General features: G+C 40.0%; 1 protein-coding gene across 1 annotated transcript in view; it reads right to left on the reverse strand.

Annotated features, from left to right (window-relative positions):
- Positions 1–25895, reverse strand: part of RBL15 (RHOMBOID-like protein 15) — a 330258-nt gene extending 304363 nt beyond the window's left edge. Inside the window, 1 exon segment of the mRNA XM_089378613.1 lies at positions 25649–25895. Within this exon segment, the coding sequence (XP_089234739.1) occupies positions 25649–25672 (24 nt within the window). The 5' untranslated portion in view covers positions 25673–25895.
- Positions 25896–26364: the final 469 nt, after the last annotated feature.

Consider the following 26364-nt stretch of genomic DNA (forward strand, 5'->3'; position numbering starts at 1 on the left):
TTTGACCTCCCTCTAACTGGTCTTCCCTTGACTTCGCTTGCCTTGGATCCTAGGGCTAGTAGGAAACACTAAAAGACCTTCGCTTGCCTTCTTGCTCTTCTTGCTTCCAAAATCGAACCTCAGACTTCCCCAGTGCAGAAACCCTAACTTCGCATTCCCAAAAGAATGTAGAGAGACCCAAACACTTCAACTTTCCTTGTCCTTCTCTTCTTCGACCTTCTGCTACTCCCTTCTTTGCATGAGAGATGAGTGAGTGAACGATCCAAATAGAGGACGAGTTTCTCTTATATATAGGCTTCTTCAAGGGTGGACGTTGCTCTCCATGTAGGCTGACTTGATAGCTCATTAGGCTGACTTGATCTTGGAGGTATTTTGACACTTTCGAGACAAAATAATTTTTTCTTTACAATATACAATGTGCCCATATGGTCTTCCATATATGACAAGACTCTTATATCTAGTACAAACCCTAGAAGCACTCAATGGGTGCTTGACCTATAAGAAAAAAAGAACTTGAGCGTGAAACCCATGCTTCAATAATAATAATAATTTCTTTTTCATTTTATATTTACAAGAATACATTTCATACTAATGAAGACCGAACTTAGTTACACATTTTTCAACACTCCCTCTTAACTAGGGAGGTATTCATTAGTGGTACATGGTCATTCTCAATCTGAAGAGATCTCATAAGAAGAGTCGGATTGGTAACCCATCTATCTAGCATCATAATAACCAGCATTGTCATATAGCAAGGCCTTGACTAACAGCTCTATCTCTCCATCATCATCATTGTCTCTCCAAGGTACATACCCCACTCGGGTGTTCATAGAGTATGACCTTCATTGGACTATTCTTATCTTGGGTAGCTAATCCTCAAAGAATATCGGTTCACGACTACTCTTATCTTGAATGCCCTACCACATTCTCAGAGAGTATCGAATGCCAGATGGTTACCCAATCCTCCATTCTTTCTTCCCAAGTGAAGACAAGAATGTTGTGTCTACCTCTCCTTCTTAATTAGGGAGGAAAAATCCACCAAACCAAGCTTGTCCCTTAAGTATACAAGTTTCTTGTTTGGAAGTGATTTTGTTAAATTTGGCAACTAGGGCCAAACTTCACCTTGGACAGCTCATATGAGGCAGCTTATATTTTTATTAGATTCCTCTCTCCGAGAGGTGTAGGATTGATCTAAAGATCATCCCATTCTGACATGTACAATAGAATTATGAATTTATTTTGATTATGGACAAACTGTCAAGGTCAGCCAACCATCTAATTTGCACCCTCAAGCCCACAATGTTGCATATAAATTCAAGGAGCCTCCTCATTGTGTCACCTCACTCACTCACATTCTTCTCTCTGCTTCGTCGATTGGGTACGGATTTCTGAGGCAGCTCTCCACACGTGCGAAGGAAGGGTTTTTGTCCCTATGTTGACCAACATTGACCTTGTTGATTTGGGGTAGCATCGGAGGTGCTCTAGGCCTCAAATTTTGCAAGGAGGCTTGGGCACATGCATTCCAAAGAACCCAGAAAACGTTTTGGGAAATTCCACCCAAAGATGATTATATTAAAATAATTAATATTTTTAATGGGGTTCCTAAGTCTAAACTTAGGAAAATTAAAATATTAATGGGTATTAATCTAATTGTGGGTGAATCTTCTAGATAAAGACGGAGATCAAGTCAAAACGATCTAAGCCTTTGATTAGGAGTTAATCTAGGTCGTTTGTTGCCCAACATGAAGATATAAGAAGGGGCTTGAGGGTCATTTGGAAGATACACCAAGAGAGATCAAGAAATCGATTTTCTGAAGTGAGAAGTTCTCAAGAGGAAAAATCGATTGAGGGGATTTCTTGCAGTAAGGGGCAGTGAGAATCCGGAAGAAGGAATTTCCGGAGAGTACGAGGCAGAGGGAGGACAGAAAGGCATCCAGAGAGAGGTTGACGTTGGCCCACTCAGTGGCAACATAGTCCTTGAGGGGAAGTCGAGTTTCCTGCTAAGGAAAGTCGAGTTTCAGTTGTCAGGAGTCAGGGTGTGAATCCAGGAGGCAGAAGATCGATTTTCTCAGCCAGCAGAGGATACAGAAGAGAGGCAACGTAATACCCAGCAGGGGTGGCGCAAAAACTACCGGGAGTGACGCAGTTCTGCGCAGAGGCCATGCAGAGGCTCCAGTTCAGCAGGATCAGTCACTAATTATCCCAGTGACAGGTTGAGGTCATTTCACCATTCTTTTGTCCAATATTCTCTCTGTATCAGATTGTTAGTTGAGCATCCTAGAATTGTACACAAATTTTCTCCTGCATAATAATAAAACCCTCATTTGCTACACCGGTTTTCCCACATTGGGTTTTTCCAGGGACGATTGTCCAAAATAACTGTATCATTGTGATTGTATTTGTGCCAATGTATTTACTTACATTTACTTTCTGCAATGTTTTAATTGTGAAGGTTGCAGTAGAATATATTTTGATATTTGCCGTAAGAATACTCTAGATAACTTATTTTTGGGGTAATAAATAGAAGAAATAATAATAATCACTACAGTAGGATTTCTATTTAGAAATTTTCACATGGTATTGGAGCTACAGGGAAGCAGAAGAGAGAAGCTGGAGGATATAGCACTGAGAAGAGAAGGGAATTTGAAATTCCTGTAGGGCCAAAAATTCAAATCTCCCTGAGGATTGCGCAGTTCAAGCCAAGGAGATTGAATTTCGTGGGAAAACTCTCTCTGAGTGAGTTGACAGAGAGGTAAGTCTTTCCAATCGAAACTTATCAGTGGTAGAAGGGGCAGCACAGCAGAATATTCAACAAGGAGGAGGAGGAGGAGAATGCAGCCCTTGCATCGAAGGGGCAGTAAGGGCAACAAAGACGAAGGAAAGACGTCTCCAAGGTGAAGTGTTTCAGATGTGGCGAGGTGTTTCAGATGTGGCGAGATGGAACACTATGCATCCCACTGTCCCTTGAAGAAAAAGGACAAGGATGAGAAGCACAATCCTAAGGTTGCAGCAACAAAAATCGAACAAGAGGAGGAGTTCGCCATGATAGCCAAGATACCTCCAGGAGGGAGGTGGGTTGACTTAGAATTGTAGTTTGATAGAGCTGCAGATGGGCAGAATCCTTGAGGAGCCCACCTCTTGGATCATCACCTTGCTACAGGAGCCCATGATCAGTAGTAGCGGGATGGAGGAGTTTTTAGTTGGTGCCACGGAGTGTTGGAGCGACAGATGCAGTAGTTAGCAGCACAGAGCAGAGAGGCAATGGTGCATGGAGGCACAGTGCAGAGCTTCAACAGCGCAGTGGCTTCAGAAGACAGCGTGGGACTAGCAGCAGTCAGGCTTTCAGCACCGAGGTGTATCCACTGGATACTTATCCAGTTTTGGGTGTTTTCAGTTGCTTCTCTCAACAACTGAGTTGCAATACGGATGCAGTGTTAGCAGTGGCAGTGCTAGCAGCATAGTAGATGCAACATTCAGAGGGATTTGTAGTACAGATGTAGCATTTGCAGTGGTAGCGTCAAAGGCAGCAGTACAGTTGCAGCAGCAACGCAGTAGTTGGTGGACAGTAATGTCAGACATCAGCAGTGTAGAGGACAATGCTTCAGAGTCAGGAAAGTATACAGCAACAGCAGTATATTGCTAGAGCACATTCCTCGCTAAGAGGGAGAGTTGATTTGGGGTAGCATCAGATGTGCTCTAGGCCTCAAATTTTGCAGGGAGGCTTGGGCACATGCATTCCAAAGAACCCAAAAACCGTTTTGGGAAATTCCACCCAAGGACGATTATATTAAAATAATTAATATTTTTGATGGGGTTCCGAAGTCTAAACTTAGGAAAATTAAAAATATTAATGGGTATTAATCTAATTGTGGGTGAATCTTCTAGATAAAGACAGAGATCAAGTCAAAACGATCTGAGCCTTTGATTAGGAGTTAATCTAAGTCACCGGTTGCCCAATAGGAAGATATAAGAAGGGGCTTGAGGGTCATTTGGAAGATACACCAAGAGAGATCAAGAAATCGATTTTCTGAAGTGAGAAATTCTCAGGAGGAAAAATCGATTAAGGAGATTTCTTGCAGTAGAGGGGCAGTGAGAATCTGGGAGAAGGAATTTCAAGAGAGTACGAGGCGGAGGGAAGATAGAAAGACGTCCAGAGAGAGGCTGATGCTGGCCCACACAGTGTTGACGCAGTGGCAACGCAGTCCTTCAGGGGAAGTCGAGTTTCCTGCTAAGGAAAGCTGAGTTTCAGTTGTCGAGCGCCAAGGTGTGAGTCCGGGAGGTAGAAGATCGATTTTCTCAGCCAGTAGAGGATCCAAAAGAGGGGCAGAGTAATACCCAGCCGGCGTGACGCAGAAACTGCTAGTGCTAGGAGTGACGCCATTCTGCACAAAGGCCACGTAGAGGGTGACACAGAGGCTCCAGTTCAGCAGGATTAGTCACTGATTCTCCCAATGATAGGGTGAGATCATTTCACCATTCTTTTGTCCAATATTCTCTCTGTATCGGATTGCTAGTTGAGCATCCTAGAATTGTACTCAGATTTTCTCCTACATAATAATAAAACCCTCATCTGCTGCACCAGTTTTCCCACATTGGGTTTTTTCGGGGACGATTGTCCAAAATAACTGTCACTGTGAGTGTATTTGTGCCAGTGTATTTACTTACATTTACTTTCTATCATTGTTTTACAAACCGGCCGTTTCGAAACCGAAACGACCGAGTCGAACCGAGTTGAAGCCTTGAGGAGTGACCCGGTAGAAAAACCAGTCCGGGAGGCCGAGTCATGACTGACTCGGCCGAGTCATGCAATAACTCGGTCAACCCGGCCGTTTTGCACATCTACTCGGCCGAGTCATTAAATTCAGCCAGTCACCCAAAGAAACAACGATTTTTCTATTTTTTTTTTAACTTTTTAACATTTGGCTGATTGTTGGAGACTCCAAGGTGTTTTCTAAATTGGTTAAGTGCTATTTGGGGTCCATTCCCCTCTCCTAGTATTGATATGATGTTCAAATTTCATGGTAATGTTAAATTCTTAAAGTAAAAGTGACATTCTCCTTAATCATCATTTTCATCCTTTTACTTAAATTTTTAACATTACCATGAAATGACTCAGGATGTTTAAGAGTGGTTCCAGCCTCATTGGATTTCATATGGAGAAAGTAGAATTTTAGATTTCATTCAAAATCCAGCAGACTTATCATTTTTTCAGGGTTTTAGGATTGGAGGATTGCAATGTTTCCATTGAATTTTGTCATGTATTAGGGTATGGAACTCGTATTTAATCAAGAGCACCAATCCCTCTGTGTACCTTGATGTTAGTGACATTGGTTGTTCACTGCTCCCGTTTTCGCTCTCGCTCCCCACTTCCGCTCCTGCTCCCAAGTAACACTGAGCTAGATGATGTTGGCAACTCTAGAAGTAGCCAGTACTGGTCATTGATGGGGCCCCTTGTCTAACTCTGATGATGATGATCCAGAGATTGGTCGAGATGATCTTGGCTCCTCTGGCAGTAGCTACTAGCCTCCTTGGTTATTTGTATTTTGTTTTGACTCTTGAGTCTTTGATCATGTATGACAGACTACAGTTGACTATGTATTTACTATTGCCATTGGGTACCACCGTACCATTTTGATATAATGGATTGGTTCATGAGCCTACTTTGATCATATGTTGTCTTCCATGTATATTATAATGTTGTGCGTTTGGAAACTTGAATGAAAATCTTTAAAATTATGTTTTTTTATAAAAAAAATAAATATTTAATGTATTTTTTACAACGACCGAGTCATTGAAATCGAGCCGGCCGAGTCATTACCGAGTCGGAGTCGATCCTCGGCCGAGTCCGAGTTGTAAAACATTGCTTTCTATAATGTTTTAATTGTGAAGGTTGCAGTAGAATATATTTCGATATTTGCCATAAGAATATTGTAGATAACTTATTTTCGAGGTAATAAGTAGAAGAAATAATATTAATCATTGCAGTAGGATTTCTATTTAGAAATTTTCACAAACCGAAGTTGCAGGAAGGTTGTTTTGCCTAGCGTTGACCTGTTTTGACTGCATTTTGTAAGGGAGATCTCTATTTGGGTAGGCCGCATTTTTGGGCACAGAAATCGAGGTTGTTTGACCAATGTTGAATGCAGAAGGGTTTGCTGTAGCATTGACTTTCATTGACCAAATTTGACTAGATGTTTTCAAACTATTTTTTGGGCTGATTTGACTAGTTGTTCGAGGCCGAGTTGACCAAGTTTCACCGAACTGTTTTGGAGGTCAAAATCTACCATGTTGACCAACGTTGACTTTCTGGTTACAGCTTTCTGTCACTGTTGTTTGACTGGTCAGATTTCACTTTGATTGGGCAAGTGAATATTGTATATTGTACTCTCTCTGTTGAACTTTTGAAGAATAATAAGAAGAACTGATCAAGGGTTTCCCTAAATTGGGGTTTGTCCCTGGATGGTGCCATATCTTGTGTCCTCTTGTCTTCTATTGTTATTGTTTATGTTCTATCTGCATTTTACTGTCATGTTGATGTGATTGCTAATCTAGATATTGATATTGGGCGAGTAAGAATATCGAATTAAAATTGCTCTTAAGCATAGAACATACCATTGTTATCTAAAACTAACATGGTATCAGAGCTGAGGTGAAGACAAAGCCCAAGCAAGAGTGAAAAGAGCAATCACTAAGGTCATTTGATCAAGGACAAGATTCAATGGCCTCCACATCCTACTTCAAGTTTGATAGCAAGCTTCATGATAAGTTTGATTATCATGCATGGAAGATGTCTCTTGATTTGACTTTAGAAGAGCAAGATGTTATGGACTATGTGCAGGGAAAGAATTCGGAACCTCCTTCTAATGCATCGGCTATTGCTAAGGCAAAGTAAAAAAAGGGTGAAGTCAAAGCAAAGAAGATCATCAAGGATTCTATTCATAAGCATTTAATTGCTTATATCTCTAATTTGAACACATCAAAGGAGATATATGACAGGTTGGTTGGCATGTTCAAATCTTAGCAATGCAAACCAAGTTCTCTTTCTCAAAAACAAGTTGAAAGATATAAAGAAAGGAATAGGTGAAGACATTCAATCCTACTTCATGAGGATTATTGAAATAAAAAATGATCTTCTTTCTATTGGAGAAGTTATTGCTAATAGGGAGCTTACTCTCATTGCCCTTGGAGGACTCCCTCGTGAATGGCACGCGCTCAACACCACTATTCTTAACAACGACAAGATTCCAGGTTTTGAAGAATTGTTGACTATATGTTCTCAAGAAGAAACAAGGATGATGGAACTAGATATGCCTTCAAATAGGAATGATCCTACTGCATTCTCCGCTCGTGCTAAAAAGAAGAACAATGCAGGTTCAAAGAAGCAATGTCAAGGAAGTTCGGGTTTCAAAAATGGAAGGAAGGGAAGATGGTTCATTAGCAACAAGTTTGGCCACTATGCTAGGGAGTGTTCTAATAGAAGGGATACACCTCATGATGATGACAACCACAACAACAACAGTTTCAGGGGCAACAATAATCAAAGGAATGGCATATTCAACAACCAAGGAAAAAGGAATGCTCCCACTCCTCACCAAGGAAACGATCGCCCACCCAAGAGACCAAGAAACACCAGGTATGATGAATCTAATGTTGTTGATAACAAGCAAAAAGAATTTTATCTTATATCTGCCCTCTCCACTGCATCTCCTCCAGACACTTTGGGAAATTAGTTGATTGATAGTGGTGCCTTAAGGCACTTCACTAAGTATAAGGAAGCTCTTTCAAATCTGATTGAAAAAGATACCAATTTGGAAATTATCCTTGGAGACAATGCCACCTACCCCGTGAAGGGAGTTGGGAATGTTACTCTTCAATTGAATCAAGGTAACACCATTCATCTACAAGAAGTACTATATGTACCCGATCTAAAGAAGAACATGTTATCTATCTCGGCGATGGAGGACAAAGGATTCAAGGTGGCATTCATCGATGGAAAGGTATGTGTGTGGAATAAAAATTTCAAAGATGCATTTACACTTGGATTCAGGGTTGATAGCCTATATCAAGTTGAAGGAAGTCCATTGGGAGCTATGTCTTGCGGCACATCACTTCAGTCCGAATTATGGCACCGAAGGTTTTCTCATCTACATTATAAGGCTCTACACGATGTGAGGAAGATGGTGACAAGTATGCTCAAATTTAAAGTAGAACATGAAGGTGTTTGTCAGGGGTGTGCAGAAGGAAAGCATACAAGGAGACCATTCCCCTCAAGTGATAGCGACTACCGAAATATTGCAATTGGTTCATTCTGATCTATCTGGTATGATGCCCGTGAACTCATTGGGAGGATATTTATATTATGTTACCTTTATGGATGATTTTTCTAGCAATACTTGGATATATTTCTTGAAGAAGGACGAAGTATTCTCATGGTTCCGTTCTTTCAAAGCTTTGGTCGAAAATCAAACCGGGAAAAAGATCAAAATATTGAGGACCGATAATGGAACCGAATATGAATCAAATGAGTTCAATAACTGTTGTAGAGAAGTTGGCATTAAGAGGGAGACTTCTACTGCATATACTCCCAAGCCAAATGGTGTTGTTGAAAGGAAGAACCATTCTATCGTAGAAGCCACACATGCCATGCTTCATGATCAAAGCCTTCCGAAGTTCTTCTGGGCCGAAGCTGCAAACACTGTCGTGCCTATTCAAAATAGATGCCCTCATCAAGCATTGGACTCCAAAACTCCCGAAGAAGTTTTCACCAGTAAGAAACCTGATGTTTCTCACTTTAGAATTTTTGGTAGTCTTGTATATTTTCATGTGCCGAAAGAAAAGAGAAGCAAATTGGATGCTTCTGGGAAGAAAGGAACATTTGTGGGCTACAGTGAAACTTCTAAGGCATATAGAATCTATGTGCCTGGTCAAAGAGAAGTGGAGATAAGTCATGATGTCACCTTCGATGAGGATGTTTCCCTTGGGAAGATTAGTAACCTTCCTCTTCCAAGGAAGGACAAAGAAGCAGATTCAGGAAAGCAGGGAGAACTGCAGGATGAGCTGATGCCCAATGCTAAAGGACCAATGGATCCCATTAATCCACCCCCTCAAGAGCCCTCCTCAAAAAGGAGACCCTCATGGCTTAGGGAAACTCTCGAAGATGTTGAGAGACATGTTGCACCTAGGGGGACATTTCATGAAAGTAAGAAGCCGAATAGGTACCAAAGGTACTTAACTGCAATGAGCACCATTGTTCAATCTAAGCCTAGCACGTTCAAAGAAGCTACGAAGCACCAAGTTTGGAAGGATGCTATGAATGATGAATAGTATGAGTCGATTATGAAGAATGATGTCTGGAATGTGGTCCCTGGACCCAAGGACAAATTCGTTGTCACCTCGAAATGGCTTTACAAGATCAAGCATGGAGCTGATGGAAGTGTTGAAAGATTCAAGGCTAGATTTGTTGCTCGAGGCTTCTCTCAAAAGGAAGGTGTGGACTACGATGAGATATTTGCACCTGTTACCTGATATACCACCATCTGTTCAATTATAGCCCTCGCTGCCTCGCAAGGATCGAATCTACACCAGATGGATGTCAAACCCGCCTTCTTACATGGTTCAATCAAGGAGGAAGTCTATATAGAACAACCCGAGGGGTTCGAAGTTCAAGATCGTCAGACACATGTATGCAGATTGCAGGAAGCACTCTATGGGTTGAAGCAATCTTCCCGAGCTTGGTATGAGAGGATCGACAGCTATCTAATGAAGCTGGGATTTACAAGAAGTGAAGTTGATCTGAACATTTATTTTAAGGTTGAGAATGATAGACCTCTCATCTTGGTACTTTATGTGGACGATCTCTTTTTTACAGGTGCAGACCCTCTTATTCATCAATGTAAGAGAGAGTTGGCTTCTAAATTCAAGATGAAGGACCTAGGATTGATGCATTACTTCCTAGGATTGGAGGTCTGGCAAAAGCTAGGTGAGATTTTCCTTTCTCAAGGAAAATACATCGTGAAGCTACTTGAAAGATTTGGGATGGTGGACTGCAAGTCCGTGACTACTCCGATGGAACTTAACTTCAAGAAGTTATGTGGAAGTGCTATTGGGCCCGATTTGGGAAGTCCTCGTGAGTATCGTCAACTCATGGGGGCCCTAATGTTCTTGGTGAACTCCCGTCCAGACATATGTTTTGCAGTGAATACATTGAGTCAGTTTATGGTCGAGCCTCATCACATACATTGGATTGTTGCCAAGAATCTCTTGAGATATCTCCAGGGCACAATCACTTATGGACTGAGATACACTGTCAGGAATGTGAGGCTCCATGGTTACTCTGATGCAGACTGCACTGGCAGTATGGTGGATTGCAAAAAGCACATCTAGATGTTGCTTCTCTCTAGGTTCTGCTTCGATATCATGGATGAGCAAGAAGCAGAAGTCGGTTGCCTTGAGCACTGCTGAGGCCGAATACATTGTTGCTAGTATGGCCTCCGGTGAAGTTGTTTGGTTGAGGAAGCTCTTTAGTGAGTTGTTTGGACATGTGTTGGATACCACCATGATATATTGCGACAACCAAAGTGGGATTCGTCTTTCTGAGAATCTCGTGTTTCATGACCGCTCCAAGCATATTGATATCAGGTACCACTTTATCCGGGATATGGTACAACGTGGAGAAATAGGGCTTCGTCATATTGGGACTGATGATCAGGTCGCTAATATTCTTACAAAGCACCTGGGTGTTGAAGAATCTAGGGCAATTAGGTGTAGTGTGATTCTTCTTGACTAGATAGAAATTTGTGAAGTCTTTTTACTTTTCTTGTTAGCTTAATCTTCTTCTTCTTAATAATGCATGTGCGTCTACTTCATCAAACTGCTACCAAAACCATAAGAACAAGAACACAAGATGTTGGCTCTCTGTCAGGGCCAAAACCTCTCTTCTCTTGAGAGGAAAACCCTTTAGTAAGTTTCTCTTATTGAAGCTTCTTATTGATCAATGCCAAACCCTAGACCCTTGACAAGAATATCCTCCAAGCACAAGTCAAGTCCTTCCTTCTTCCTGCACTTTGTTTCCTGGCACTTCGTCCTCCTACTTCTTTCGGCAACTGGTGATAGACCTTGTTATGCTTAGTTCTAGAAGAGATATTTCTCCTTGATCCTTAGTGAACTCTTTCACATAAGATGATGCCTTCCTTCTCTTAACCAATCGAGCTCCTTCTTGATGTGAAGTTGCAGACTTGATGTGACAGCACTACAGCCCTAGTTTTTTGCATGTGTGGGAGGTTTCCCTTAGGTTTTGACCCTTTTCTTCTTCGCTTGAGAGAGTCTCTTCTTCGCTATAGTGGGAGGCCTTATAGGCCTTAGTTTCTAGCCCAAACAATGAGAGATATGGGACTGATATGTTGTTGTTGTTATGACCACAGAGAGGCCTCTTTTTCTCGCACGTGTGACTATGTTTGACCCTTAGAACAACCCTTTAAACTTCAGTCTTGTCTTCTCCTTCTTTGCTGCACTAGAGGCTCCTTATACTCAGCTTCTTTCACTCTTTTCTCGACTTCTCTTGCTCGTTGATTTCAAAGGTGAGTGTGTTTTTCTTTGGAGGAGTGGACAGCCTCTATATATAGAGGATTGTCCCTCCTTTAGGCCGACTTGAGGACAGTGGGCCAACTTGACTTCCTTTGCATCGTTTTTGCTCTTTTGATGATGTCGTTGCATGGAGAGGACTTTGACTTTGCTTGGAGGGATATTCTTTGACTCTTATACAAATATATACATGGTGTAACATGCCCTTAAGGGTCTTCAACATTTTCTTTTGACTATTTGACTCACCTATAGCACTTTAACATGTGCTAGACCTATTTCAATGAGCAAGAAACTTATTGACATATATTATAAGAATAATATTTCTTTTCTTGAATAAATATAAATATCAAAAGTACATTTATGAAGACCGAACCTAATTACATTTCCTTCAACACTAGGGAAGGTCAAATTCTTAACCTTCCGTGAACGAATTGGAGTCGTGGAGAGACCCTCTTATGAGGGCCCCGTATGAGATGGATGTTGAGCTCTGGGAGCTTTGGGGGGCTTGGGGTACTTCTTGGAGCAATGAGCGACCATAGGGTGAGTGGTTCACTTTCCCTTGTGATACCCCATGTTGAGATATGCATAGGATGAGCGATTCACCTTCTCCTATGGCATATGAGCAGGATGAGTGGTTCACCTTCTCTTGCGGGCACATCCTACCCATGCAGTCTGGGACTCATGGGAAGTACCTCTCATCTAGCCAATCAGTAGGGAAATGAGGATAGGGACCATAGTACTATCGATGGACGCATTGTGCACTACCGTACTCCCTATGCTGGGATGTTTGATATTGATCTGGGATCAATGGAAACTGACTTCGGGTTAGTTAAGAGTGGTATGACACACTCTATTATTGGAGACTAACTTCGGGTCAGTGGAGAATGGTATGATACATTCTCGATCATTTCTTCTTTCTTCATGGTTCAGCAGAGCACAGCAGAGCTAGGGATGGTACAGATTGTTAGGGAATATTAAATTTGGCAACTAGGGCCAAACTTTACCTTGGACATCTCATATGAGACAACTAATATTTTAATTAGATTCCTCTCTCCGGGAGGTGTAGGATTGATCTAAAGATCATCCCATTCTGACATGTACAAATGGAATTATAAATTTATTTTGATTACGGACAAATTGTCAAGGTCGGCCAGCCATCTAATTTGCACCCTCAAGCCCACAATGTTGCATATAAATTCAAGGAGCCTCCTCCTCATTTTGTCACCTCACTCACTCACATTCTTCTCTCCTTTGTTGATTGGGTACGGATTTCTGAGGCAGCTCTCCACACGTGCGAAGAAGGAAGGGTTTTTGTCCCAACGTTGACCGAAGTTGCAGGAAGGCTGTTTTGACCAATGTTGACCTGTTTTGACTATGGTTTTGTAAGGGAGATCTCTACTTGGGTAGGCCGCATTTTTGGGCACAGAAATCGAGGTTGTTTGACCAGCGTTCACAACAAAAGGGTTTGTTGCAACGTTGACTTTCATTGACCAAATTTGACTTTATGATTTCAGACTATTTTTTGGGCTAATTTGACTAGTTGTAGGCCGAGTTGACCAAGTTTGACCAAATTGTTTTGGAGGTCAAAATCTTCCTTGTTGACCAACATTGACTTTCTGGTTAGGGCTTTCTGTTACTGCTGTTTGACTAGTCAGATTTCACTTTGATTGGGCAAGTGAATATTGTATATTGTTCTCTCTCTCTGTTGAACTTTTGAAGAATAATAAGAAGAATTGATCAAGGGTTTCCCCACATTGGGGTTTATCCCTGGCTAGTGCCATATCTTGTGTCCTCTTGTCTTGGCTTGTCTTCTACTGTTATTGTTTATGTTATATTTGCATTTTACTGTCATGTTGATGTGATTGCTAATCTGGATATTGATATTGGGCTAGTAAGAAAATCGAAGTAAAATTGTTCTTAAGCATAGAACATACCATTGTTATCTAAAATTAACATATTTCATCAATATGTCAGCTATTTACTCATCAATTGAGATATATCGTAGCTGCACCACACCATTTTGTACCAGCTCTCGTATATAGTGATACTTGTTGTTGATATGCTTTGTCTTCCCATGAAACATTGTGTCCTCATACAAACAAATACAAATGGTGTTATCACAATGTATCACTGTAGGGTTCATCAGTCCTTCAAACAAGTCAGATAGCAGCTTCCTTAACCAAATTGCTTCCCTGTTGACTTCGCATGTTGCAACATACTCAGCTTCAGCACTACTTAACGCAACGGTGTCTTGTTTTATGCTTATCCATGAGACCATAGAGGATCCTAAGCTGAAACATCCTCCCGCAGTGCTTCTCCCATGTTGTTCACTGCCTCCCCAGTCAAAATTTGTATTACCAATTAGTTGAACATCGTTCCTTCTATCATACTTCAAGCAGTAGTTGATGGTTCCTCGTAGATATCTCATAATATGTTTTGCTGTTATCCAATGGTCATGCTTCGGCTCCACTTGGAACTGACTGAGTACATTTATTGCAAAACATATGTCCGGTCTAGTATTCACTAAGTACATTAGTGAGCCAATGAGTTGTCTGTATCTGGAAGGATCCACAGGGCTTGATTCAGAACTTCTTAGTTTCTTCAAGTTAGTGATCATTGGAGTGGTCATTTGTTTACAGTCCATCATGTCGAACTTCTTCAATATCTCGATCACATACTTTCCTTGACCTAAATAGACTTCATTAGGTTCTTGCCAAACTTCCAGTCCCAAATAGTAATGCATCAGCCCAAGGTCCTTCATGTCAAATTCTGCTGCCAATTGCTTCTTACATTCTTCAATTCGACCTTCTACACCTATCAAGAGAAGATCATCTACATACAAAAGAATGATTACAGGTTCATTGTTCACAACCTTGATGCAGAGCTTTTCGTGAAGCCTAATCTCTGTAGGTATGCATCCATCCTAGCATACCACGCCCTTGGTGCTTGCTTGAGGCCATATAGTGCCTTCTTCAATCTGCAAACATATGCCTTCCTGTCCTTTGCTTCAAATCCCAAGGGTTGTTCTATATAGACTTCTTCATTTATTGTGCCATTTAGAAATGTAGCCTTGACATCCATTTGGTGGATGTTCCATCCCATTGATGCTGCCAGAGAGACTAATGATCGAATTGTAGTATATCTTGCTGTTGGAGCAAATGTTTCTTCATAGTCGATGCCTTCGAGTTGAAAGAAACCTCTGGCCACAAATCTTGCTTTATAGCCTAGGTACGTTCTCCCAGACTCCATTCTTCATTACATATTGATATTTCTCATTCATGGCATCTTTCCATTCTCGATGTTTTATAGCTTCCTCAAATGTTGATGGTTTCACTTCTATTAACTTCATCATCTATGCAGCATACCCAGAATATCTCTTGGGTCTTTTACTTTCTCTAAATGATCCCTGAGTTGCCCCATGACCTTTTGCATCAATTAGTGTAGACTTCAAGCAGTTAGGTCTTTTCCTTGTTTCTTGAATGACAACAGGTTGAACAGGTTCACTAGTTCCTTCTTCCTCATGGTGAGATCCTTCTTCTTTCGTGTCAGCTTCTTCCTCAAAATAGGAAGTTTTTCGTCATCAGAATCTATAGAAAGTTCTTTTGATTTCTTGAATGCTATGCTTTCATCAAATATGACATCACGACTAACTTCAATGTGATGTCCATCTTTCATGTAGATTCTATAGGCTTTAGATGAGTTACTATATCTGACAAATGTACGTTTCACACTAGAAGGATCCAGCTTCTTTTTTTTTGTCTTTAGGTATATGTATATACACAGGACACCCAAAGATTCGAAGATGTTCTACATATGACCTCTTCCCAGTGAACACTTCTTCCAGAGTCTTGTTGTCTAGAGATCTGTGAGGACATCGATTTTGTATGTAGATTATGTACACTGTTGTTTTTGTTGCCTCACCCCACAGAAACTTCAGTAGATCTTGATCGTGTAACATTGCTTTTACACTTTCTTCAATGGATCAGTTCTTACTTTCTGCAACTCCATTTTGTTCGGGATTATATGGAACTATCAGCTCCCTCTTAATCCCAGATTCCTTACAGAATGCTATAATCTCTTTGGATGTATATTCTCCTCCATTATCAGATCTTAGTATCTTGATTCTTCTTTCTGTAAGGTTCTCTCCACTTCTACTTTGAATTCTTGAAATTTAGTTAATACTTCATCCTTGGTTTTCATTAAGAAAACCCAGGTCTTTCTTGAATGATCATTTATGAATGTGACATAATAGAGATGACCTCAAAAAGATTTGGGAGACAAAGGGCCACATACATCAGAGTGAATGAGATCCAAGATTTCTTTCGACCGTAAAGCACTGCTTCCAAATGGTCTCTTAGTATTCTTGCCTAATGCACATCCTTTGCATCCTTTGCAGACACATTCATGATCCTCCTTTAGATTCCATCTACTATGGAATTTAGAGTTGGTAGAATTTTGAAATGTAAATGACCGAACCTTCGGTGCCAAAGTTCACATGGACTAATCTCAGTGTGGACTAGGGCATGATTTATGGGAGATATTAATCTGTAGAGCCTTCCTTCTCGAATGCCAATTACTTTTGCTTGTTCTATGCTTGTGCCTTTAGCCCATACAACTACTTTTCCATCAATGAAAGCTACTCTATCTCCTTTATCTTCTAAGCTTGAAATAGAAAGTAGATTTTTGTGCAAACCTGGAACGAATAGAATGTTGTTGAGGTGGATGTTGCTTCCATCTTCAAGCTTTATAGATGATGATCCAATGCCTTTCACTAGATAGCTTTTGTTGTCTCCAAGTTCCACAGAGTATGCGGATTTTCCTTTTGACAAGGTCTTCAATTGGTGGGAGTGACCAGTCATGTGTCTTGATGCACCACTATCAATCACCCAGATATCTTCGTCTTGGAATGTCCCACAAAGAGCTAAGAAGAGTCCTTCATCCTTTTCTTTGAGTGATACCTTCATCCTTTTGATTACCTTCTTCATTGTAGAGGAGATCTTCATGATGCCCTTAGAGAACCTTAGCTCTGATACCATGTTGAGAATTCAATAGGGCAATGTATATGTTAATTCTCTTAACTTGATAACTGTTGTTAGGATATTCTGACACATAGGAAATAGTTAAGTATAACTTGGTCTAGTGTAGAATTAGGTAAAGTGTATTTCTTTACCATGTACTTTTTGTAACTTACAATCCGACGGTCACGATATGTAGTGATCCGACGGTTCATTCTCTCCTCGGTATTATCGACACTTGATTCGTGGCTTAACACCCGATTGGTCTATGATCTCTATTTAAAGAGCAAGGATGGTCATTTGTAGGGTAACCGTTCATGAGAGAAGCTTATGTAAATTTTCATTCTTTTATTAATAAATTGCCTGAAGTGGCCACGTTGGCTCAGGTCATGGACTGTTTCCCTCTTTGAGGTTTTAACCACGTCAACAATACTGGTGTATTGATCTGTGATCTGTGTGTGAGCGGTGTCCTTTGGTGTTCTATCTGAGGAACTTACCCTGTAAATTCCTACATGGTATCAGAGCTATTTGAGGGCCGCATCCGTGGTGATCCAAATTTGAAGCCAGTAGAACTGCATCCGAATGTCGTTTCCTAGATCTATTGTTTCTAACTGCTTTCGGTCTAAGAGGACTGCTCTATTGTGTTAGGAGCATCTGTTCCAGTGAGGAACCCCTTTCGTTTCACGCGAAAAGGTTTCTTGTAGCCCTAGCTACGTCATTTTTAAGATCTGGAGGTATACAGTGTTTATTTGCAATTTCTAGTTATTTTCTCTCTGTTTATTTCGGTTTATTTAGCTCTTTGTTTTTTTTTATTACCAGATCTATACCTTTCATTTCTGCATATGCTCTTTGCCCCGCAACTCTGTGCGATCTGGGCAAATCAAAAACAGAGAGGAAGGATTTTTCTCATGTGTATGCTCTTTTCCACCGCGCCTTAGTGTGATCTCGGAAAATCAGAAACATTGAGGAAAATATTTAGTTTCCGGCTAAAGCTAACTTCAAGCCGTAAGGTTTGTTTTTTTGTATGTTCGTGTTGGGTGTTGTTTTTTTTTGTTTTGTAAGCAAAAAACAGCTTTCTCAAGTAAGCACGCGGCCCAAAGCTTCAGTGACTAAAAAAAAAAACCCCCTTCCTCTTTTCCAAAAATTACTAAACTTTTAGTTTAGCTCACTTGGTCCAAAGCTACTTTATGAGAGTAGAGGTCTTAAGTTCAAGTCTTCTTTTTGTTGAGCTAATTAGATAAAGTTTGGAAGGGGGGCGGATTTTTTTAATATAACATTATCATTCATTTCCGCACATTCCCGCACTTCGTCGGCATCTTCATCAACTTTTCTTCAAAAAACCATAACTTCTTCATCCGGAAGCCATTTTCAGAGCCGTTTTTTTTTAACCAACCTAATTTTTCGAGATCTTTCCATTGGAACACTTAGTTTCAGCATCTATAGCTTCAGTTTTTGTAAAAATGGAAAGTCCATGCCAAGTTATTCTTGACAGCACCAACTACTTCCAATCGTGGTCCTACATTGTGGATTTACTTTGAAGTAAAGGTCTCTACAAAATAGCCTCAGGCGAAGAAACCAAACCGAAAGATGAAGATAAGGCAACTAAATGGGAAAATACTCAAGATCAAGCACGTGGGTTGATAGGGATGTCTATTTCTCCAGATCTTAAATTCCATATTGCAGAACTTGATACTCCTGATGAAGCAATGAAACAGATCACTAAAGTTGTTGGAATTAAAAATGAACTTAGAGCCCATCAACTCGAAAATGAGTTGCTTACATTAGACCCCAATAATTTTTCTTGCATTGAAGATTTTTTGTCCAAGTTCAAGACCCTTAGACTTCTCTTGGAAGGTGTTAAGGTTAAGAAAGAAGATAGTAACCTTATCTATTCCATTCCTACTAAGTTGGGACCAGCCTACTCTGTGTTTATTTCCACCTTCCATTCTACAAGAGAAGCCTTCATTTCTCAAGGACAAGCCTACAAGTCCCCTTCCTTTGATTCCTTTTGTGATTCTTTAATAAGAGAACAAGAAAAACTCTTACATTTTGGTCTTCTTAATCTCGGAAACTCTTCTAAGAAAGCCTTAGCCGCTCAGCAGCAACCAAATTCAAAGAATCCTAAGAAGTTGTATCCTAAAAGGAATGGTCCTAAACCAAACAAGGGTCCTAAGCAATTCTAGTCTCAAAATGAAAAATCATTTCAACAAAGTGATAAAGCAAATAAAAACAAAGGGAAGAAGACTGATAGACATTGCCACTTTTGTAATCGAGATGGCCACTTAGAATCCAAATGCTTTAAGAAGATGGAAGCCTTGGAAGCAGCAATGAAGAAGCATAACATCCATTTGGAGCACTCTTCAACTTCAACTTCATCTTCAGGAATAGCACTTTCTGCATGTGGTTGTTAAGCATCTCGATCTGGCTATGCGCTAAATGTATCTTCTTCTTCTCATTCTCATGAGTGGCTCATTGATTCTGGAGCTTCTTATCACATGGCCAAAAACAAAGCCATGTTTTCTTCTTTAAATGATTGTAACACCAAAAATATATATGTTGGTGATGATAGATCTCTTAGTGTTGTAGGGACTGGAACTGTTCAGAGACAATGGTCAATTTAATGATGTATTATGTGTTCCAACCTTTTAGCTGTATATCAGATAATTCATTCAGGTGAAGGTAAATCGTTGAATTTTCACCTCACGATGTTGTAATTAAGGACCTAAGAGATCCTAGACAGATTTTAGCTACTCGCATTGCTGATGATTCTACAAGGTTGTATAAGTTTCACAACTTTGGGTCATCAAATCTTCCCTCGGTATTTGTTGCTCATAACGATGAAGTGAGCAAACTTTGGCTTGAGCGATTTGGTCACTTAAACTATCGCTCCCTTCAAAATCTATGTAAAGAAAATATGGTGACAGGTCTTCCAATGGTATCTTGCAAAGATGGTGTTTGTTCCGGATGTGTACTCGGAAAACATCATCGGGATAGTTTTGAAAAAAGTGCCTCTTGGCACGCCTTAGCCCCTTTACAGCTTGTGCATAGTGATTTATGTGGTCCACTTCCAGTTGTTTCATTCTCTGGCTACAAGTATTTCTTAACTTCCATTGATCATTTCTCCAGACGCACTTGGGTATACTTCTTAAAACTCAAGAGTGAAGTATTTAACATGTTCTTGGCCTTTAAGGCCTTTGTTGAAAAATAATCTAGACATCAAATTCGTAAGCCAAGATCTGATAATGGCGGAGAATATGTTAACAACAAATTCATCAACTTTTGCACTGAGAATGGAATTCAAATGCAACATATTGTTCCATATACTCCACAACAAAATGGTGTAGCTGAAAGGAAGAATCGCACCTTAAAGGAAATGGCTAATTGTATGCTTCAATCTAAAGGACTTAGTCTTAATTTTTGGACAGAAGCAATTAACTGTGCAAATTACATGATAAATTGCACTCCTACTAAGGTTTTAAAGAATATCACTCCAAAAGAAGCATGGAGCTCAATTAAACCAGATGTAAGTCACTTTCATGTTTTTGGAAGTGAAGCATGGGCCCATATTCCAGATGAGAAACATAAAGCTTTAGCACCTAAGAGTGAACAATGTATTTTTGTTGGATATTTTGAAGATGTCAAAGGATATAGACTTATTCCACTTAAGTCCAAAAATGTTATCATTAGAAGAGATGTAAAGTTTGCTGAAAATATATCGGCCTACGAGCCTAGTTCGACGGATGTGCCACCTCTCTCTATCTCTTCTACTTCTAAAAATATTTCTTCTTCAGATGATGAAAGCGAGGATGACAATCCTCCCCCACCTTCTCAGGATCCTCCGTCAGCTCCTCAGCTTCCAAAATGGGTTCGTGCTACTCGGGATGCAGCAGGTGATCTTGCCAGTGATCCTACAGATCAGCGACGTACACATTCTCGATTCGATAGAGCCTCTTCTTTACTGGCTCAAGCTTCAACGAATTATGATCCTGACACCTTTGCAGAAGCTTCAGGCCATCCAGATTGGGACGCAGCCATGAATGAAGAATATCGTTCATTATTGGCAAATGATACATGGGATCTTGTTCTTATACCAAAGGGACGAAAACTTGTTAGATGCAAATGGGTTTACAGAACCAAGTATGGACCAGATGGGAACGTTGATAAACATAAAGCTCGTCTTGTTGCTAAGGTTTTTTCACAAGTTGAAGGCATTGACTATACTGAAACCTTCTCCCCTGTTGCCAAAATGAACTATATCCGCCTTGTTCTTGCCCTTGCTGCCTCTTTCAAATGGGAAGTCCATCAGATGAATGTTAAATTTGCCTTCTTGCATGGGGACTTGCATGAAGAAATCTATATGGAACAACCTACTGGCTTTATACAAACAAACTCCAGCCTTGTATGTCGGCTTAAGAAATCCCTTTATGGTCTCAAGCAAGCTCCTCGGGCTTGGTATGCCAAAATGGATAGCTTTCTTTTTAGAAACTGGCTTTTCTAGGCGTCATTTTGACAGCACTGTCTACACCAAGAAAGTGGGCAAGTCCCTTATCATTCTTGTTCTTTATGTTGATGATCTTATCCTCACTAGTAGTGATCCCAACCTTATCAACCATGTGAAGTCCAACCTTAAAAAGAAGTTTGAAATGACAAACTTAGGACACTTGCATTATTTTCTTGGTCTTTAAGTCTTGCAATCCAAGGAAGGTATTTTCCTTTCCCAATCCAAGTATGCATGTGATCTTCTACGCCATTTTCACATGGAAGACTGTAAGCCAGACCCTTCTCCCTTTCAGTCTGGAGCCAAACTTTCAGTCACTTGTACTTCCCCTGAAGTTGATGCTACCTTATACCCTCAACTTGTAGGAAAACTTTTGTATCTAACCCATACTCGTCCTGACCTTTCCTTTGTTGTTGGCCTTGTTGCTCGGTTTATGCAAAACCCACATGAAAGTCATTGGAAAGCAGCTAAAAGAATACTTCGTTATGTTCGAGGTACAGTTCAGTTTGGGATTCATTACAGTGCCGAAGCATCTCCTCTATTGGTTGGTTTCACTAATTCCGATTAGGCTGGTGACCCTAATGATCGGAAGTCTACTACAGGTTATGTGTTCACTCTTGGTTCAGGACCTATTACATGGGCCTGCAAGAAACAAGGTGCCATTTCTCTTTCTTCAGCAGAAGCAGAGTATCATGGTGCCATAGAAGCTAGTAAGGAAGCCTTGTGGCTTCGTCAGATCCTATCAGAGTTTGGCTTTCAGCAGCAGCATCCGACTACACTTTGGCGTGATAATCAAAGTGCCATTCAACTATGCAAAGACCCAGTCCAACATCAACGTAGCAAACACATTGAACTGCACATGCACTTCATCGGAAAGCTCATTCACGACCATGTTCTTGCAGTGAAATATTGTTCAACAGATGATCAGGGTGCAGACATCTTTACAAAGGCTCTCACAGAGGTGAAGTTTACTAAACTTCGGTTTATGGTTGGAGTTCAGGAAGTTGTCACTAAGGGGGGATAGGCTCTAGTGCCTCCTTCCTTCTCCTATTGTGTCATATTTGTACATCCTTCAATCCTATCCCAAGTTGTTCTTCAGGGGGGATGTTAGGATATTCCGACAAATAGGAAATAGTTGAGTATAACTTGGTCTAGTGTAGAGTTAGGTAAAGTGTGTTTCTTTACTATGTACTTTTTGTAACTTCCAATCCGACGATCACGATATGTAGTGATCCGACGGTTCATTCTCTCCTCGGTATTGCCGACACTTGATCCGTGGCTTAACACCTGATTGGTCCATGATCATAATTCGTTGAAGCTTGAACCAATAAAAAAGAGGCTTTATCGAACTGAGAACGTGTACATCGTTGATCTGTAGTATGTACGATCACCGGCAAGATCACCCACTGCATCCCGAGTAGCACAGACCCATTTTGGAAGTTGAGGAGCTAAAGAAGGATCCTGAGAAGGTGGGGGAGGATTGTCATCCTCGCTTTCATCATCTGAAGAAAAAATATTTTTAGAAGTAGAAGAGATAGAGAGAGGTGGCACATCCGCCGAACTAAGCTCGTAGGCCGATATATTTTCAGTGAACTTTACATCTCTTATAATGATAACATTTTTGGACTTAAGTGGAATAAGTCTATATCCTTTGACATCTTCAGAATATCCAACAAAAATACATTTTTCACTCTTAGGTTTAAAGCTTTATGTTTCTCATCTAGAATATGGACCCATGCTTCACTTCCAAAAACACGAAAGTGACTTACATCTGGTTTAATTGAGCTCCATGCTTCTTCTGGAGTGATATTCTTTAAAACCTTAGTAGGAGTGCGATTTATTATATAATTTGCATAATTAATTGCTTTTGCCCAAAAATTAAGACTAAGTCCTTTAGATTGAAGCATAACCACTGTCTGTGTTACCTTTTTTACTTATTAGCTTTGATCTTTATTATTCTAATGTGTAACACATCAAACAGCTACCAAAACAGTAAGAACAGTGACATAGTATATAGGCTACAAGCCAGGGCCAAAAACCCTCCTCTTGAGGGGAAAACCCGAAAATCTCTTCTTATCTTTCAGATCTTTCAATTGAGGAATACTGTGACCTAGACTCAGACAAATACCCTCCAAGATCAAGTCTTCCTCGACCTCCAGTTGCAATATTTTCGACCTCCCAGTAAATCCGAAATTTTGTTGCCCAGCAACTGCTGCTTCGTCTCTAGGAGACTTCGATCTACCTCTAACTACTCTTCCCTTGACTTCACTTGCCTTGATATGGATCATAGGGTTGGTAAGAAACCCCCAGAGACCTTCGCTTGCCTTCTTGCTCTTCTTGCTTCCAAAATCGAACCTTAGACTTCCCCAGTGCAGAAACCCTAACTTCGCATTCCCAAAAGAATGTAGAGAGACCCAAACACTTCGACTTTCCTTGTCCTTCTCTTCTTCGACCTTTTGTTGCTCCCTTATTCGCATGAGAGATGAGAGAGTGAATGATTCAAATGAAGGACGAGTTCCTCTTATATATAGGCTTCTTCAAGGGTGGACGTTGTTTTTCATGTACGCCGACCTGACAGCTCATTAGGCCAACTTGATCTTCGAGGTATTTTGACACTTTCAAGACAAAATATTTTTTTCTTTACAATATACAATGTGCCCATAGGGTCTTCCATATATGACAATGACTCTTATACCTAGGACAAACCCTAGAAGCACTCAATGGGTGCTTGACCTATGAAATAAAAGAACTTGAGCATGAAACCCATGCTTCAATAATAATAATAATTTATTTTTCATTTTATATTTACAAGTATACATTTCATACTAATGAAGACCGAACCTAGTTACACATTTTTCAACATTTTGTGCTGTTAGAAGGTATGATATATGTTATATCAGTGCTAACTATTGCATTTTTTGCAGAATATATTGCTAATTCAATCTTTTCAAAAGAGCACAAGTGGCTGTCTTATTTCATTTTTGACATTCAAGTGTCTATGCATGAGTCATTAACATATTAGACATTTCAGAATTGATTTTTGGTCTGGATTCTCTGAGGAATTGGCCAAAACAGTATGTTGTACTCCTATTTTATTAATAAAATCGGCAATTGACATTCTTCATCTTTTTGATATATATCTCCAAAAAATTTAGTATATGTTATTAAATTTCATGAGCATATTTACTGGCATTTGTGGCTTAAATTGTCAGCTGATTTATGTCAGTTTTCAAGACATACTCGTGTAGTCTTGTGGCTAGCAGAGTATTATTATAAAATCTGCCCATATTTTCAATTGTTATTTTGGTTTTACATTGTTTAAATTTCAAGTTATTTATGCTATATGATGTGCATGTTGTTTATATCCTCTCTTTCATTTGTTTGCTGTATATAATTTTCTTTTATTTCAGTAATACAAATCTGCTGTACATAAGTTATAATCCAATTCAGGGCAATAAATGGGCACCGTTCCATTATCTCACCGCCCCATGAGATTCGAGAAAGTTGTCAGCAAAGAATAAGAAACTTCGCTCGTCAACACCCTGTATACTTGACTGGGAAATTCTGCAATATCTTCAGCTCCCAAGATTGAAATTGATGCATTGAATGCTTGTCTAATTTAATCACATCGCTCGTCAACACCCTGTATACTTGACTGGGAAATTCAGCAATATCTTCAGCTCCCTAGATTGAAATTGATGCATTGAATGCTTGTCTAATTTAATCACATCCGCGATAATTTAACGACATGATTTTCGTCTCGGATTGCTTGTTCATTACATAGGAGACATTTGCATTCTCTGAAGAACAGAATTCTGGAGTAAACTTTTGTGGCGACCACTAAATATTATGAACCCTTTTATGACAGGGCAAAATGGCCTTCGAAGAGCAGTGAGGCCTCCAAATCTGATCCCTGAGATATGAAAGAAACCTAACCCTCAGCTCCCTATTATTAACAGATATGCATTCCTACTTGAACACCATCCTCAAGCTGGGGCAATGATATGACAAGTAGACAAAAAGTATAAGAAGCAATCTCCAGCAATCAGCAGACACGAATCCTTTCTAGAAAAAGGGAACCGACATATCTTAATAGCTGAAACCTGTCCTAGCCTACTCCCTACTACAAGGTGCGAGCTTTAACAGCGCAAGACTTGCCTGCTACATTTAGGAACCCCAGTTCCCTACTGTGGACCTATGAAAGATAACAACACTATAACTGAACTATTGAGAACTACAACGACCCAAAATATACCCGGGTTCTGTTCATATCATTGAAAACTGAAGCATGTGCCGCGACTTCATGGAACCTAGACAATTGACCTCTGGTTGCGAGTGCCACCCTCGACCACTAAAAGCCACACCCAAAAACGTGAATAAATAAATAAATAAATAAAATCCCTAGAGACTACAATTTCCTAATCCAACGCGATCAGAAACCAAATTAAGTCCTCTGTTTCAAACCAGAACATATCACTATTCATTGACAGAAAGAGAACCCAGATCCCAAAAAAAATTTAAGAGTGATAAAACTTATAAGAGTTCATAAACTTACCTCTGAAACAATGTTGGATCTCATGCTGCCAATCCAAAACTTGCAGAACTCCTGTCGTACTAAAATATTTAAAATATTATGCACATCAACATGATGTGGTTTTTCTATCAATTTCGTTCAGTTGGGTGTTCCATAGAATTTGTTATAAAAGCATTCTTCTTTGGCCCGCTTCCCCTAGAATTATCCCGACGTGAGCGTTGCTCGATATTCATTTGCAGTTTCTTGACGGGAAATATTTGTGCAACACGCACAACCCAATTGCATTTCATTTATGTTCGATGGTATGCTATTAGGACAAACTATGGTTGGGTTAGTTATGGGTTAGGAAAATTTATTGGGCATCTAACACTTAGATGTATTTATTTTGACAAAGTTTTCGAGCAATGGTTTTTTTACATGTATTTATTTCGACAAAGTTGTTTAAGGTTTCGAACTTTTTTATTAAATATGTGGGTAAACATATACCATTAAAAAAATGAAATGATATTTTAACGTTTACGAGACTAAAATAGTCTATAGGAACATCAGTTCCTTGTTTTTTGCTTTTTGTAATTTAATCATTTTCTTATTCAAATTGATGATGAGCTAGCCCAACCTTCCACCAATCCCCTCGCTAAAAAGACAATCCCAAGAAATCGATGTTAACTTTTCTCATAACTTTCTCTGATGTCTTTGAACGCATCATATTCCAAAATGAAATACTTTTCCGATTCCAC

Source organism: Pinus tabuliformis, chromosome J (genome assembly GCF_031772625.1).
Source record: "Pinus tabuliformis cultivar Carrire ecotype Pingquan chromosome J, CPIR1, whole genome shotgun sequence".
Lineage (NCBI taxonomy): Eukaryota > Viridiplantae > Streptophyta > Pinopsida > Pinales > Pinaceae > Pinus > Pinus tabuliformis.